The sequence below is a fragment of the Brachyhypopomus gauderio genome, unplaced genomic scaffold (assembly GCF_052324685.1).
Source record: "Brachyhypopomus gauderio isolate BG-103 unplaced genomic scaffold, BGAUD_0.2 sc43, whole genome shotgun sequence".
Taxonomy (NCBI): Eukaryota; Metazoa; Chordata; class Actinopteri; order Gymnotiformes; family Hypopomidae; genus Brachyhypopomus; species Brachyhypopomus gauderio.
The window spans coordinates 2,523,126-2,536,447 of NW_027506869.1; the positions used below are offsets into that span (position 1 = coordinate 2,523,126).

General features: G+C 44.3%; 2 protein-coding genes across 4 annotated transcripts in view; both read right to left on the minus strand.

The window, feature by feature from the left end:
- The window catches only part of kcnh5b (potassium voltage-gated channel, subfamily H (eag-related), member 5b), a 36,491-nt gene extending 25,717 nt beyond the window's left edge, over positions 1–10,774 (minus strand). The window contains exons 1-7 of one of the 2 annotated variants that reach the window (XM_076985805.1): positions 9,928–10,774; positions 8,535–8,890; positions 7,237–7,360; positions 6,620–6,726; positions 6,175–6,303; positions 4,424–4,542; positions 1,720–2,112 (exon numbers count right to left, since the gene is read on the minus strand). In XM_076985805.1, the coding sequence (XP_076841920.1) occupies positions 1,720–2,112; positions 4,424–4,542; positions 6,175–6,303; positions 6,620–6,726; positions 7,237–7,360; positions 8,535–8,607 (945 nt within the window). In that variant the 5' untranslated portion in view covers positions 8,608–8,890; positions 9,928–10,774. Of the gene's footprint in view, positions 1–1,719; positions 2,113–4,423; positions 4,543–6,174; positions 6,304–6,619; positions 6,727–7,236; positions 7,361–8,534; positions 8,891–9,927 lie in introns of those variants that run through there. The other variant, XM_076985806.1, reaches the window with a different exon arrangement.
- Positions 10,775–11,558: 784 nt separating this feature from the next.
- Positions 11,559–13,322, minus strand: part of ppp2r5eb (protein phosphatase 2, regulatory subunit B', epsilon isoform b) — a 17,339-nt gene continuing 15,575 nt past the window's right edge. For both annotated transcript variants that reach the window (XM_076985808.1, XM_076985807.1), the window contains one exon: positions 11,559–13,322. This exon is cut by the window's right edge and continues 836 nt beyond it. The gene's annotated coding sequence lies outside the window, so the exon portion shown is untranslated.

Sequence of the window (13,322 nt, forward strand, 5' to 3'; positions counted from 1 at the left end):
GCTTAATCAGGTGTCCGAGACAATGGGAGAACATGGTTTAGGTAATATGAATTGAATGTTATGGTCTAAAACTAAAAGAGCTACTGTTTTTTTGTTTGTGTATAGAGTTAAATATGTGAGAACTGAAGGTAACTCGTGTGTGTGTGTGTGTGTGTGTGTGTGTGTGTGTGTGTGTGTGTGTGTGTGTGTGTGTGTGTGTGCGCGTGCGCATATATATGTGTGTGTGCATGTTTGTGTTTTGCTGTTTAGGGTCTGATCGCAAACTTCCCACAGGAACAAATTACACACATTTATCCCCAACTCAAACAGCGCTTCAGCTTCCGAAAAGCGTGCAAAAACTTGAGCTGAGCTCCTCTAGAGATTAAACTTCAAAATGACATCTGGAAAACAAACACTGCATAAAATTTTCCAGAGGAAATGTTTTTGCACTAATGTCTAGGTTGTCATGTTGCCGTGGGAGACAAACTGTAGCCAACAATGTCAAATTATGAAAGAAAAAAAAAGAAATAAATAAAAATTGCATTTTCCACAGACCTGTTCTGTGGACAGTTTGCTAGTGATCCTAACAACTGTGGCCATGTCTGCTAGAGACACCTCCTGCAAGCAAAGCTAACACAAATGTGACCTGTGCAGGCGGTGTGAGAGATACTACAGTAGGGTCTCCTATAGCTCCGAAAAGGTCACCATCAAGGTCAGAGAGGACACACAGGACAGAGAGGGCAGACGCAACAGAGAGGACAGACAGGACAGTTAGGACAGACACGACAGAGAGGACACACAGGACAGTTAGGACATTCTTCTTCAAAAACCAAATATCCAAGCATCATTATTCTACATTATATTGGAACTGGATACTGGAAGGATACACCACATGACACCACAGGACACACCACAGGACACACCACAGGACACACCACAGGACACACCGCTTCACTCATCAGCTCCCTTGACACAGCTTCCTTGGTTCAGAGGTGACCAATTACCAAATAGGTCCCTCTCATTACATACAGTTTTCTGTCTGGCTCTGAGCAGTGAGACAGGAGACACACCGCAAGGAGCCTGCAAATCTTTTGACAGGCCATATATATGGGGCAGTAATCAAAACAACAGCCATTTGAGTGACTGGTGTGAAACCTATATGAAATCTAGACTTAGGGGGACATTTTTTAATTGGTTGAAATTCAGCACTTCATTTCATAACAGATAAAGAGACCAGATTATCCTGTGAATGAAGTTACATTTCCTGTCATCTCTCCTCATCGCGTTTCACTTCACATCTTCTAGATTTATTAATCTGCTTTACTTTCTCATAGGTAGAAAGTGCCATCTGTGAAGTGAAGCACCAGTTCATCTCTAGAGGTTTTGGTCTCTTCAGAGCGGAACAAGTCTGCAGGTTCGGTTCATCTGAACAGACCTGAGATCAGCAATTAAGTCAGTCTGAGACAAACGGCAGTGTCACAACAGTGAAATCCTTTTCATCTTCATGTTTTCACAATAAGGTGTCAGTTTATGTCAGGATACTCATTATTAACTTTTCCTACCAGCAGGTCCCTATAACTTTGACTTGTTTACTATGTTCAAGTCATTATAACTTGAGAACTTTTCATTGTTTGAGTTGTTTGGGTCTTCATTTCAGTTCAGCAAAAATGTACAGCAAGAAATCTTGTAAATCTTGTAAACACAAGCAGTTCTGTCTCCATTACTGAGTAATACACTGACCTCATCCACATTCTCGAAGGCGTTGATGATGTCGTAGGGCAAACAGGACAGCAGGTCAATCACGAACCAGGTCTTCAGGTAGTTCATGCGAATGTTCTTTGCGTCAGAGATGACCTCCCCGCCAGGCCCCACGAAGGTGGTGTGGAAGTTCAGCACGATGTCCACCAGGAAGATGACGTCCACCACGCTGTCCACCACCAGCCAGGCCACGTTGTTCTGCTTGGTCTTGAAGGAGACGTTGTAGGGCACCATGATGGCCGTGTAGAAGGTGAGAATGAGGATGACCCAGTCCCACGTGGTCTTGAAGGTGCAGTAGTGCAGGATGATGTGGGGCGGAGTCTTGGGAGCCTCCTGCTTGTACTGTGGCAGGATGTCGGACCCCAGCTGAAGGACCTGGTAGAGCAGAGAGGTAAACAGCTTACAGGAAATGGCTCATAGACAGGAAATGCCTTACTGACAGGAAATGGCTCATAGACAGGAAATGCCTTAATGACAGAAAATGGCTCATAGACAGGAAATGCCTCACTGACAGAAAATGGCCTGCTGACCGGAAATGTCATACTGAAAAGATGAAAAAGAAGGAGCAGAAGTAAAGGAGGAGTAGAGGAAAAGAAAAAAGAAGGAGCAGGACAGAGGGAGAGAGAGCAACACAGTGTAAAAACACAAGGGAACCGAACAGACGGAGAGTGGGAGAACCATGTGCTACGGGGATATTACTGAGCGAGCTTAATACCATGACAAGCCATCAGAGGAATATCAGGTCCCAATCACCATTAATAGAAAACAAAACATTAAAACAAGAGAATAAGCATGGAAGTCTTCAAGAACATATGGGTTTCCAAAGACTGAAACTCCTAGTTGAATACCCACAGAGTCACATGACAACAGCCAGAGCACTTAAACCACCTCCACACTGCAGGAAACATTTTCACATCATGTGTGTCAAGGGCTTCAGTTTTTGACAAAAGCCCCTCAGACAATCTTCAAAAACGTCTCCCAAGCCTGCGCGACAACTCCATCCACGCTGCCGATCCCTCCCGGTACCAGGGAGGAAAAACGCAAAAGTCCCTCGCTCATTATAGACACGAGAGAGGGAGAACGAGGGAGGAAGAGAGAAGAGGATGGGCAGAAAGGAGAAAAGGGGAAGTGTGAATTATTAATGATGATTGCTGAACCTACAGCTTACGAGTACCTCGGTGGTCTGGGGAATGGGTGTGTGATTCTGTTACAACAATGTCCTTGGGTGTGTGTGAGCACACACACGCACACATGCCTGCGGTTCTGTTACAAGTTTGTCCTTGCAACAGATGCGTGTTCAAGGGTGTAAGACAATGCTGCGTGTATGTGCATAATTGCAGGTTGTCATAGAAAATCAGTTATACATAGTGTATAAGAAACTCCTTAGAACAGAGATATGGAAACTTCTCAAGCCATGTCTTGAGAAACATTCAACAAAATGGGGGAAAGCATGATAAATATGACTCTTTACTCTTAAATGCAGGACTCCTGTCGACAAAATGAGAAGATGATCTCTTCAACGCATCAACAGCTTTAATGGGAACACTGCCTTCAAAACGTGCTCCCTCTGCATATATATTTTTCACAGTAAAATATGAGAATATGAGAACCAGATAAAACGATCTGTGAAATTAATTGAAAGTGAAAGTGAGATGAACTTTTAGCTTTTTTTTTAACAAATGCAGCTATAGTGTTCAGAGATCACTTTGCTTTCTCATCTTGGTATAAATCTAAATGTGTTTGAAAACAGTTAATGTACCATAAACTATGGCTATAAACTATGGGAACAAACTATTGCTATAAACTATGGGTATAAACTATGGCTAAACAATGTGTGTACAAACTATGAGTATAAACTATGGGTAAACACTATAGGTATAAACTATGGGTAAACACTATTGGTATAAACTATGGCTATAAACTTTGGCTATAAACTATGGGTAAACACTGTGTGTATAAACTATGGCTAAACACTATGGGTATAAACTATGGGTAAACACTATGGGTATAAACTATTAAACTATGTGTAAACACTATGGGTAAACACAGTGGGTATAAACTATGGGTAAATACTATGGGAATAAACTATGGGTAAACACTATGGGTAAACACTATGAGTAAACACTATGGGTATAAACTATGGGTAAACACTATGGGTATAATCTATGGGTAAACACTATGGGTATAATCTGTGGGTAAACACTATGGGTATAAACTATGGGTATAATCTATGGGTAAACACTATGGGTATAATCTGTGGGTAAACACTATGGGTAAACACTATGGGTATAAACTATGGGTATAATCTATGGGTAAACACTATGGGTATAATCTGTGGGTAAACACTATGGGTATAAACTGTGGGTACAAACTATGGGTATAATCTGTGGGTAAACACTATGGGTAAACACTATGGGTAAACACTATGGGTATAAACTATGGGTATAAACTATGGGTAAACACTATGGGTATAAACCATGGGTAAACACTATGGGTAAACACTATGGGTAAACACTACGGGTATAAACTATGGGTATAAACTATGGGTAAACACATGTAGTAGTTCAACAAGTAGGTTAAACAAGTTGTTCCTGGTCTTCATCCATTCCCAAACACTTCATGTTCATCTTTTATGGGCGCTAACGTGAGCAGCTAGCACATGCCAATAGCGTGTGTACGCACTCACCTCTGCTAGCCGGGAGTGCTTGTGGGAGATCACGTCAGCCTTGTTCATAGGGGCCAACTGCTGGATGGTGCTCTTGCTGTTGGTGAGAGCGCGTGTGAGCCTGGCAAACTTGGCCCAGCCTGCGTGAGGAGGAAACCCTGCGTCAAGCTGGCACGTGATGCCCCATGGGACGCAGGTTAGAGTCCCTGTTGTGCCATGTGCCAACTATATTCCCGCTGCCAGAGACTCTGGGCAGACAAACTGCACTCTACATATCTTTTTTGATTTCATGGAGCAAGTGTTTCAGAGAGAAGAATAAAATAAGCTAGTTTGATTGTGTCATGGTTCCAGGAGACTGGACTGCTGTGCAGTTATCTTGAGTCACTCTCTATTATGATACTGCTTCACTCGAGCCTTTGGCTTTTATTTTGCTTTTGCCATGGGTGAAGAGCTTTTATTTTGCTCTACAGCAAAAAAGTTCAACAAAGGCGCTTTCAACTTCAAAGTCAATCTTTCACTGTCCCTTAAAACCCTCCCAAATACCACCTGAATCCTATATGGAGTCCATTTTGAGAACTCTGGTGTGTTTAATTGTTGGCCTGAGGGAGGGACAATGCCTCAGTGCTGAGTTGGCTTTAAAGTGCACACTTCTATGTCAGACTGAAGCGCAGCACTTTGATGTAAGCACTCTCTCTGCCCTTCTTCTGGGATTAAAGGGGGTGCTGGTGAAGGCCATAAAGAGAGGAGTTGGGGAGGAATGGTGCCAGGGTCTCACCCCAACATAGGAGAGTTCACTTCCTCCTCAGACAAACAGACAAATTATATTATCTTTTATAAGATTTTGACTTTTTGACTTTAAGTATTTGTTTATGTGATCTCACTTCACAGATCCCTAACTCCCAGTTGTGCCGAGTTTTTGTATCTATGATCATTGCACATGTTGTATTTATGACCTTATGTCATTTATTTCTGTTCTATATACTTTGAGTTGCTGTTGGCTTTCATTCAGTATTCAGTGTATTCTCTACAGGGACCATCATACAGGAGACCTACGGGTTTCACTCAGTAGTGTGTTTCATTACTCCTGCACATGAAAGGGCTTTAAACGACATCGATTATTCTCATGGCACAGATACTCATTCTGTTAAAGTTTTGTAAAAAGCCCTCATAAAACTGAATTGAATATACGATCCCTCCAATACCAGTTTTCCTCACTGATGCATGTGTGTGTGTGTGTGTGTGTTATATAGAAAACTCATGATGCTGACAGCTGTAAGATCTGCCGTGATAAAGTCTTGATTTAGGCTAACTTGATCAGTCTGCTGAGAGTGTGAATCATTTCAAGGATTCTTTCACACAAATGTCTGCAGCAGATAGCTCGTACTCCAAGAACAGGTCAGAAAAATAAGACAGTGTGGAAGTGATATCAACAGTGACATCAACACATGGGAAACCATATGGCAAATAGCCCCCCCCCCCCATAGAGGTAATTACCTTAAGGAACATATGATTGTCTTGTGCCAACATTAATGAAAGGTGAGCTGGCGGGTGCCTTATCTAGTCAGCCTGCACAGAGTGAGTTGGGAACATTCATAGCAAGTGTGCTAGTGTCTGTTCTATATTAGAAATCAGATCTCAGAGCTCACAGTGGACACTCACGGTGAGACAGTCATGTGTCCCATCAGGATGGGAGAAGGAGAGAAACCAACCAGTTGTGCACATGCAAACACACACACACACACACACACACACACACACACACACACGCTCACCTCTGCTACTCTCATCTTCGATAGGCTGCTTAAAAGCCGTGATGTCCTTAAACGTACACAGGAAGAGGACCACCTTGTCATTCTCATTCCTGATTGGTGCAATCTGCATGTAGAACCAGACCGGAGTTCCTGGAAGGAGACAGTCAAAGTGAGCACAGGCGTGACCCGAGTCCCAGAACCAGAACCAACTCAATCCTTTCGTGAGCAGCTGCAGATCAGTGAGAGTGAAAAATCCAGATAAAAATGGATTTAAAAAAGAGATAAAAATGGATCACTGACAAAATTGTCTGAGAACTATCCTGGCAAATGACTGTGGCGTGTCACCCAGATATTTACACCCCATGGAGGTTCTTGGTGCACAGTGCATTATGATGAAGACTCTGAGTGAGAAACGATACACAAGACACTCCACAAATAACCAGTTTGTCCAATAAAACATACTCACTATTCTTCTTGTACAGCAGTACCTCCACACACTGGGACTCATAGTTGTCAAAGGTCTGTCTCACCTTCTCTATGGTCTTCTTGTCTGTCAGCTCACCATACATGAAACTAAAGAGAGAGTAGGTGAGAGAGAGAGAGAGAGAGAGAGAGAGCAAGAGAGATATCCTTGTCCATGCAGAAACAAAAGACCCAAAACTCCCCTAAAGCATCTACATGTACTTCACACTGACTAATTTAGGAATCCTTCATTTAATGTAGACATATACTGTAGCCACACGCACACAGCTTAAACACATTTGCTTACTAAAACATTGGAGCTCAGTAAGAGATCTCTTCAGTGCCTGACGAGGGCCACGAGGCGGTCACACACTACACTACTGGACTACAGGGAAACTGGAATCATGGATGCACGTCAAACACAGGTGAACACAGTTCTCCTAAGTGATGCATTTTCTGACTGTTTTCCAGACAAGCAATAAGCCAAATGACCCCATATAGAAGCAGGCTCCATGGTAACCGATTTAGGTCAAGATAAAGTTCCCTGAACAACAAGCACACGCGCACACACACACACACACACACACACACACACACACACACACACACACACACACACACCTGCATGTGCTGCTCTTCTGCATGACCTCTGCCCTGTGGTAGCCAGAGAGCTTGCAGAAGCCGTCATTGCTGTACACCACGGGCCACTCCACGATCTGAGCGTTGCCCAGCAAGAAACTCGTCTCTGGAGCGGAGCACAAAGACAGCCGTGGGAGACAGGGAGAGAGAGAGACACACAGACAGACAGACAGACAGAGAGACAGATGGGCAGAGAGAAAGTCAAATGAAATTCCATGCACTGCACCACATTTCAGTTTCCAGAGTGGCAAGTACAATCGCAGGTGCGCCCCCTGCTGGAGGTTGCTCAAACTGCAGCTTGACCAGGAGCCATCGTTACACCGTTACAACATTTCAACCACAGAACATCGCACGCACGTCGCCTGTAGGAGTCACTTTATTACAAACAGCAGGTTAAAGATCACAGGGCTGACACCACTGTAGGTACCAGGCATGTTCCTGACCTGTGATTGGTTTCTGACCAACCATAGGACATCTGTTTGGATGGAGGACCACTCTCAACCGAGCAGTGACTCCCTGTCAAAAGACCCGGACAGCACAAGCTTAGCCGTGTCAGCGGGACCGCTGCATTGAGAATAGTCCATCACCTACATAATACCCCGTCAGCTGGGGTCCTGTTGAGCAGTTCAACAAAGAAGCTACAGTCTGAAGTTGTATGCTTAAAAAAACGTACCAATAAGACAGGTGTGTAGGCTATAGAGCTGGACAGAGAGTGTAGGTACAAAGAATGTTTTTTTTCTAATAAAGTGATATAATTACGTCCTTATTTATAGATTAAACGCTCCCATTTATGGGTTGTGGTGTAGTGGTTTCTCTTGTAGCTTAGTGGGTTATAAACTCGACTGAGGTCAGCGCAAAAGAGTCGCTCAAGGCTGCGCGTCTGAAAACGAACGAACGTGCGCCAGACAGAACACGATTCTACCTGTTCTTAAGATTGAAATAAACTCACTCTGTGTGTTCCTCTGAGCTGAAACACACAACAAACATACATTTATTATTTCTACATATCGTGCTGTCTCGACGTTCGAGTTTAAATAGCGATTTTGCATCTAGCAATGACTATTTAAATACTGTCAAATTTCACACTTAAATGCACATGAAGATTTTTAACTTGTTTTTATATAAAAGCAAAATGTAGTTTCAGTCACTAGCACATTACAGAGAGATATAACGTCCCACGAACTTTAGAATAAACCTCCAACGAACATCGTCAAAGAACAGCCACAATCTACCCCACTGTTCAGAACTTCATCAAATATAAAAACAAATGCTCTCCTCACCACTTGAGCGTCTAACGATGTTTTCCAAGAAAGTGTTCTGCGGTGCCACGAGCCCTCTCTTTCCCCCGGGCATCGTGCGGACAGCGCGCAACCGTGCACGGGCTTAGTGGCGGACAGTCTCGCGCTGCTCTTCTAAGGAGGGCACAGTCGCGTGGAGTATCTGCCGTTGGGTCGGAGAGGCTCATGGTAACGCCGCGCGCTGTCTGCTCGAGAAGCCCTCTGTGCCACAGCCGCCTCGAGCCCGGGCAACCGCGAGCTTGGGAAAGCGGCACGCATGCGCACGCTCGCGAATGCGCACACCTAGGGCGCTGGAACTCTCCAACGCGCGCGCAAAGCGCACTGTTATTAGTTACTTCCTGAAAAGTAAAACGTGCATTTGTAGTAAATGTCAAGATCTTGCAACGGAATAAACTAAATTAGCTTTCCTTATTATTTCGGTCACATAAAGAATGTGTAAGCTTATGCAGAATTAGGCTGCAATCATAACGGTCAATTTATAAAAAAGCACGCCTCCATAAACAATAAAAGTATGATGGGAGTACATTACAAGGCGCAGGTGTCAACAAGCCCTATTACGTGTTTAATTATGTCGCGTGCTTCAAGACTCGCCCGCTCTCTCACAGACGGAGAAACCCTGCGCGAGCGCCGTGCGCCACATTGTCACGGTGAGACCGAACCCACGCGCTCTAATGTTTCAGAGATAGGCCACATTTTATATTTTAATCGACTTCTTCCTTGATTGTATTCAGCGTGGCTGGAAATCGCTTGACTGATCACTTTTCAATATTTTGTGTTGAATAATTAAGTGTATCTGAAAATGTCACCGGCACAAGCTCACAAGAGGAGCTGACCTTACTGTACCTCCAGAGAACGATCACAAGTACACACACACACACACACACACAGATATAAGTAGTTACACAATCTCTCGCTCTATCTGAGACACACACACACACACACACACACAAATATACAAATACACTTACACATTCTCTCTATATCTCTCACACACACACACACACACACACACACACACACACACACACACACACAGCAAGGGTCCATTCCTCTGCATTGATCTGAGTGCTAATTGGCCAGTGTGCATCTCTCGCTCTCTGACCGCTGAGCAGATCGAGATATTAAAAGGTCTCGGACGTTAAGTGCCAAATGTCACTAAATACGTCCTGTCGATAAGACAGCGGCCTCGATATTTCAGAGAACGGATCCCTGAACAGGTGGCAAACGCTCAGAAACAGCGATAGATTCTCTCTGCAGCCACACATTTAGCAGATAGTGTTCTGGAAAAAGAAGAGGGATTATTTTTAGCAGTTAAGCTGCCGTAGATGAACGGCAGTGGCCCATAAACACGACAGCTGCCGGTGTCCATGCTAACCTCTAAAAACCCGTTACTTTTCACCTCTTACAATCTAGCACTTGAACTGGTGGGGGGACGTTATAAAAGCGATGTTACTCAATCTCACAGGTAATGTAGTTTATTTGATGTGCACTGCTGGTTGTTCATGATCTGCATATGCATGAGCGCGCGCCACTCAAACACGTGTCTGGGCTCCTGATTGGCTTGGTAAATGGCCAGTGAATTGACTCAGGTGTGTTAGATTATGGAAAACAAACCAATATGCAGAGCAATCGCTTCTATGATTAGAAGTGTGTGTGTGTAAAAAAACAAGACAAATGCTCAAATCTGTAGTGTCCTTGTGGCCGACGTGTGCCTTACGTGATCACACAGGCGAAAGGTTTTATAGCTCACATCTCCTCACTCCCACAAGGTCTACAGACTGTCCAACCTCCTCCTGTCTCTGCTGTTTCCTGATTTAGGCCAGAGATAATCTTGGAGCAAATGAGATCATCTTGGGCTAAAATCTCTTGTGATTTATAACTCCCGTAGCCACGCTGACAACGTTTGTTTTATGTGTATCTGTTGTGTTTGTCCTGTAAAAAAAAACACCTGCGTGCAACACTGAAAAATACAACAGTGCTCACTCCTGTGGTAGCAATGAAAGGCAGAACAGAGAGCTTAAAGGACAAAGTCAGATCACTTAGAGAGACTTGCAGAACAGACCGAGCAGCTATAACTCAACGCTGTGTCGCCAGGAATGGGGATAGACGTGCAAGAGCGTGTGACTCTCTCCTCTCCACTGTAGGCGGCCTTGCGCCAACACATGGGCTCGCGCTTAAAGGCGAACGCGCTCGGGATCCTTTGTCTCGTCGTCAACGCTAATTGCACGCTAACTCCGCCCACTCTTACTATCTTTAGGGTCAGGCGGAGGTTGCCACAAACAAACGCTCAGCTCGGACGACGTGGGAGGCGTGCGAACCTGCAAAAGCGAGAAAGCACAAGGATTAGACTAATTCTGAGGCTAAAGGGGAGAAATAAGTGAGAGTGTGCACGCGAGAACACCTGAATAATATATATATATATATTATATATATACATATATAAAATAAAATATCTCTCTCTCTAGTAATCGGGTGGGGGTGGTGGATGCGTGAGTGCCCCACCCCTCTTCTCTAAGAGCACTTTCATTTGATAATAGAGCTAGGAGTGCCAGAATAAGTGCCAGTGCTATAATACTATTTGCAATAGTATATCAAGATTAATTAAAGGGAGACAGTTTTGCTTCATCATCTACCCCCCCCCTACTCTCACCCCATTATCTCTGTATTATGGCCTTAGGTGAGCAAGTAGGACAAGCCTGTGCACGTGGGGTTAGTTTTGAGGAAAAGGAATAAACTCTTTCGTTGACATCTAAGCTCTTTGTGGGGGAGTCCGAACCCTGCATAGTGTCATGTTCGTTTCATAGCCACCTCAGGTTAAATCTGCAGTAACGAATTAAAATGATGAACAGGGGTAGTTGTTTGTTCTTCTCAGAGTAAGTTGGCTGTTTGAATGTGGACTTTTAAGCGCCTGGCAACCAAGCCCGGAGAGGTCCGCAGTGACACACACACACACACACACACACACGTTTGTTTCTAGGTGGGGAACGATTACTCAGATCACTGTGGTAGACTTGAAACACATTGTTTTAATGATTTTTTTTTATTACTGTCATTTCCCCAGAAAATCAACGTAAATGCATTACAGGTTGCCAGTGCAGCTATGATCCCCCACAATGATACCCGTCTGGCACAATTAAAACTCTTTTCCACCAAGATTATTGATCAGCAATAAAAAAAAACCCCTGCTGAACAACCCAGTCTGTAAATTACATCTGAAGCTTGTGACGGACAGGCAAATCGAAACCAAGCGAGCTTCCTCACTGGGACACTGTTCCGCCGAGCCACAGCGCATTGGAGCAGCAGTGATGTCGACGCTGATAACAGGATCTCCAAAGATCTCCACAGACCACGTGACTGCGGTTACGCGCGTGCGGTTCACAACCGGGCCGACTGTGCACGCGGACACCTACCTTGCTGTCGCTACACCTTTTATTGGTATATTTCATATGATTGATGTGTTACCATGGACAACGCGTAGGCAGCTCCATACTGTTCACGTCTGCTTTAATGGACATTATTTGGCATGGTCAGCACAGTAAGGACACTCACATGGTACCGGCCGGACTTGTTGGTGACAGAGCAGAAACGTTTTTGGGGACTATTGGCTAAAATTAAAAGTAGCGTTCGCACACGTGTTATCGTTAACCCAAACATACCCAGCCCAATGATGGCCTTTGTGGTCAAAAACTCATCGTTGTTAAGTTGTTTGGCCAACACCAACTGCACCTGAAGACACCGAGGCTGGAGTTTCTGACTGTACGTCTACATGCCGTCTCTGATAACAGCACACCGAGCGTCCATGTGCCACAGTGTTACACGTCTTGCTCCAAGGCCTCAATTTCTGCTGTTACAACGTGATCTCAGACGTCGGAAGCTCGTCCCCATCGAGAGCGCTGCGTCAGGACTGGAACAGTTTGCATTTGCTGCCCTCTTGTGGCGCAAAGGAGAATCGTTGCAGTGCCTGCAAAGACCAGAGACCGTCTCCGGCAATGACTCTGGTGAAGACCGTCGACACACCCACACAACTCCAGAACCAAAGAACACTATAGTGCATCACGTCTTTATCTCAAAACAGATTTAATTTAATGTCTTTATTTTTTTAAAATAATTAATCATTTGTATTTATCCAACCCTTCGACTCTCTGTACTTTATTTCCGGAGTGGGTTTAATCTGGCAGAAGTCACCACAAAACGAGTTTAGGTGGGTCTGAGACCTCCACCGTCCCACAATTCCTTTCTCTCTCTTTCATTCACTCACTCACTCAATCTGCAGCAGTCCCCTTACCCCAGATCTGTAACTAAAAAACAAACTCAGAATGGACAAATTCAGGGGGGAAAAGGAGTAAAAACTGAGAAATGACAGACAGGGAAAGAAAAGCATTTTAACAGCAGGAAGCAGTGTTCAGTAATACCTAACATACTGAACACTCCACAACCGTTCCTAACAAAATATATATATGCTAAAGGTTTGACTAAATACAATGTCTCAATGTGCTGAACTCAGTTACAATAAACACTTAACACTGTAAGAAACCTGCACGCACGCGCTCACACACGTGGGGTGTATGCACTTTGTGTGTGTGTGTGTGTGTGTGTGTGTGTGTGTGTGTGTGTGTGTGGGGTGCTTAAATTAAAAACACAAGCCTGAGGTTTAGGGCTTGATCCTTCACGTCTCAAAATGGTGGTGTTGGGGTGTGTGTTTTAACTGGTTGTTAGTTTACTGTTCCCAGTGCCAGACTGGTGTGTAAAGACAGGAAACCAGAAACAAAA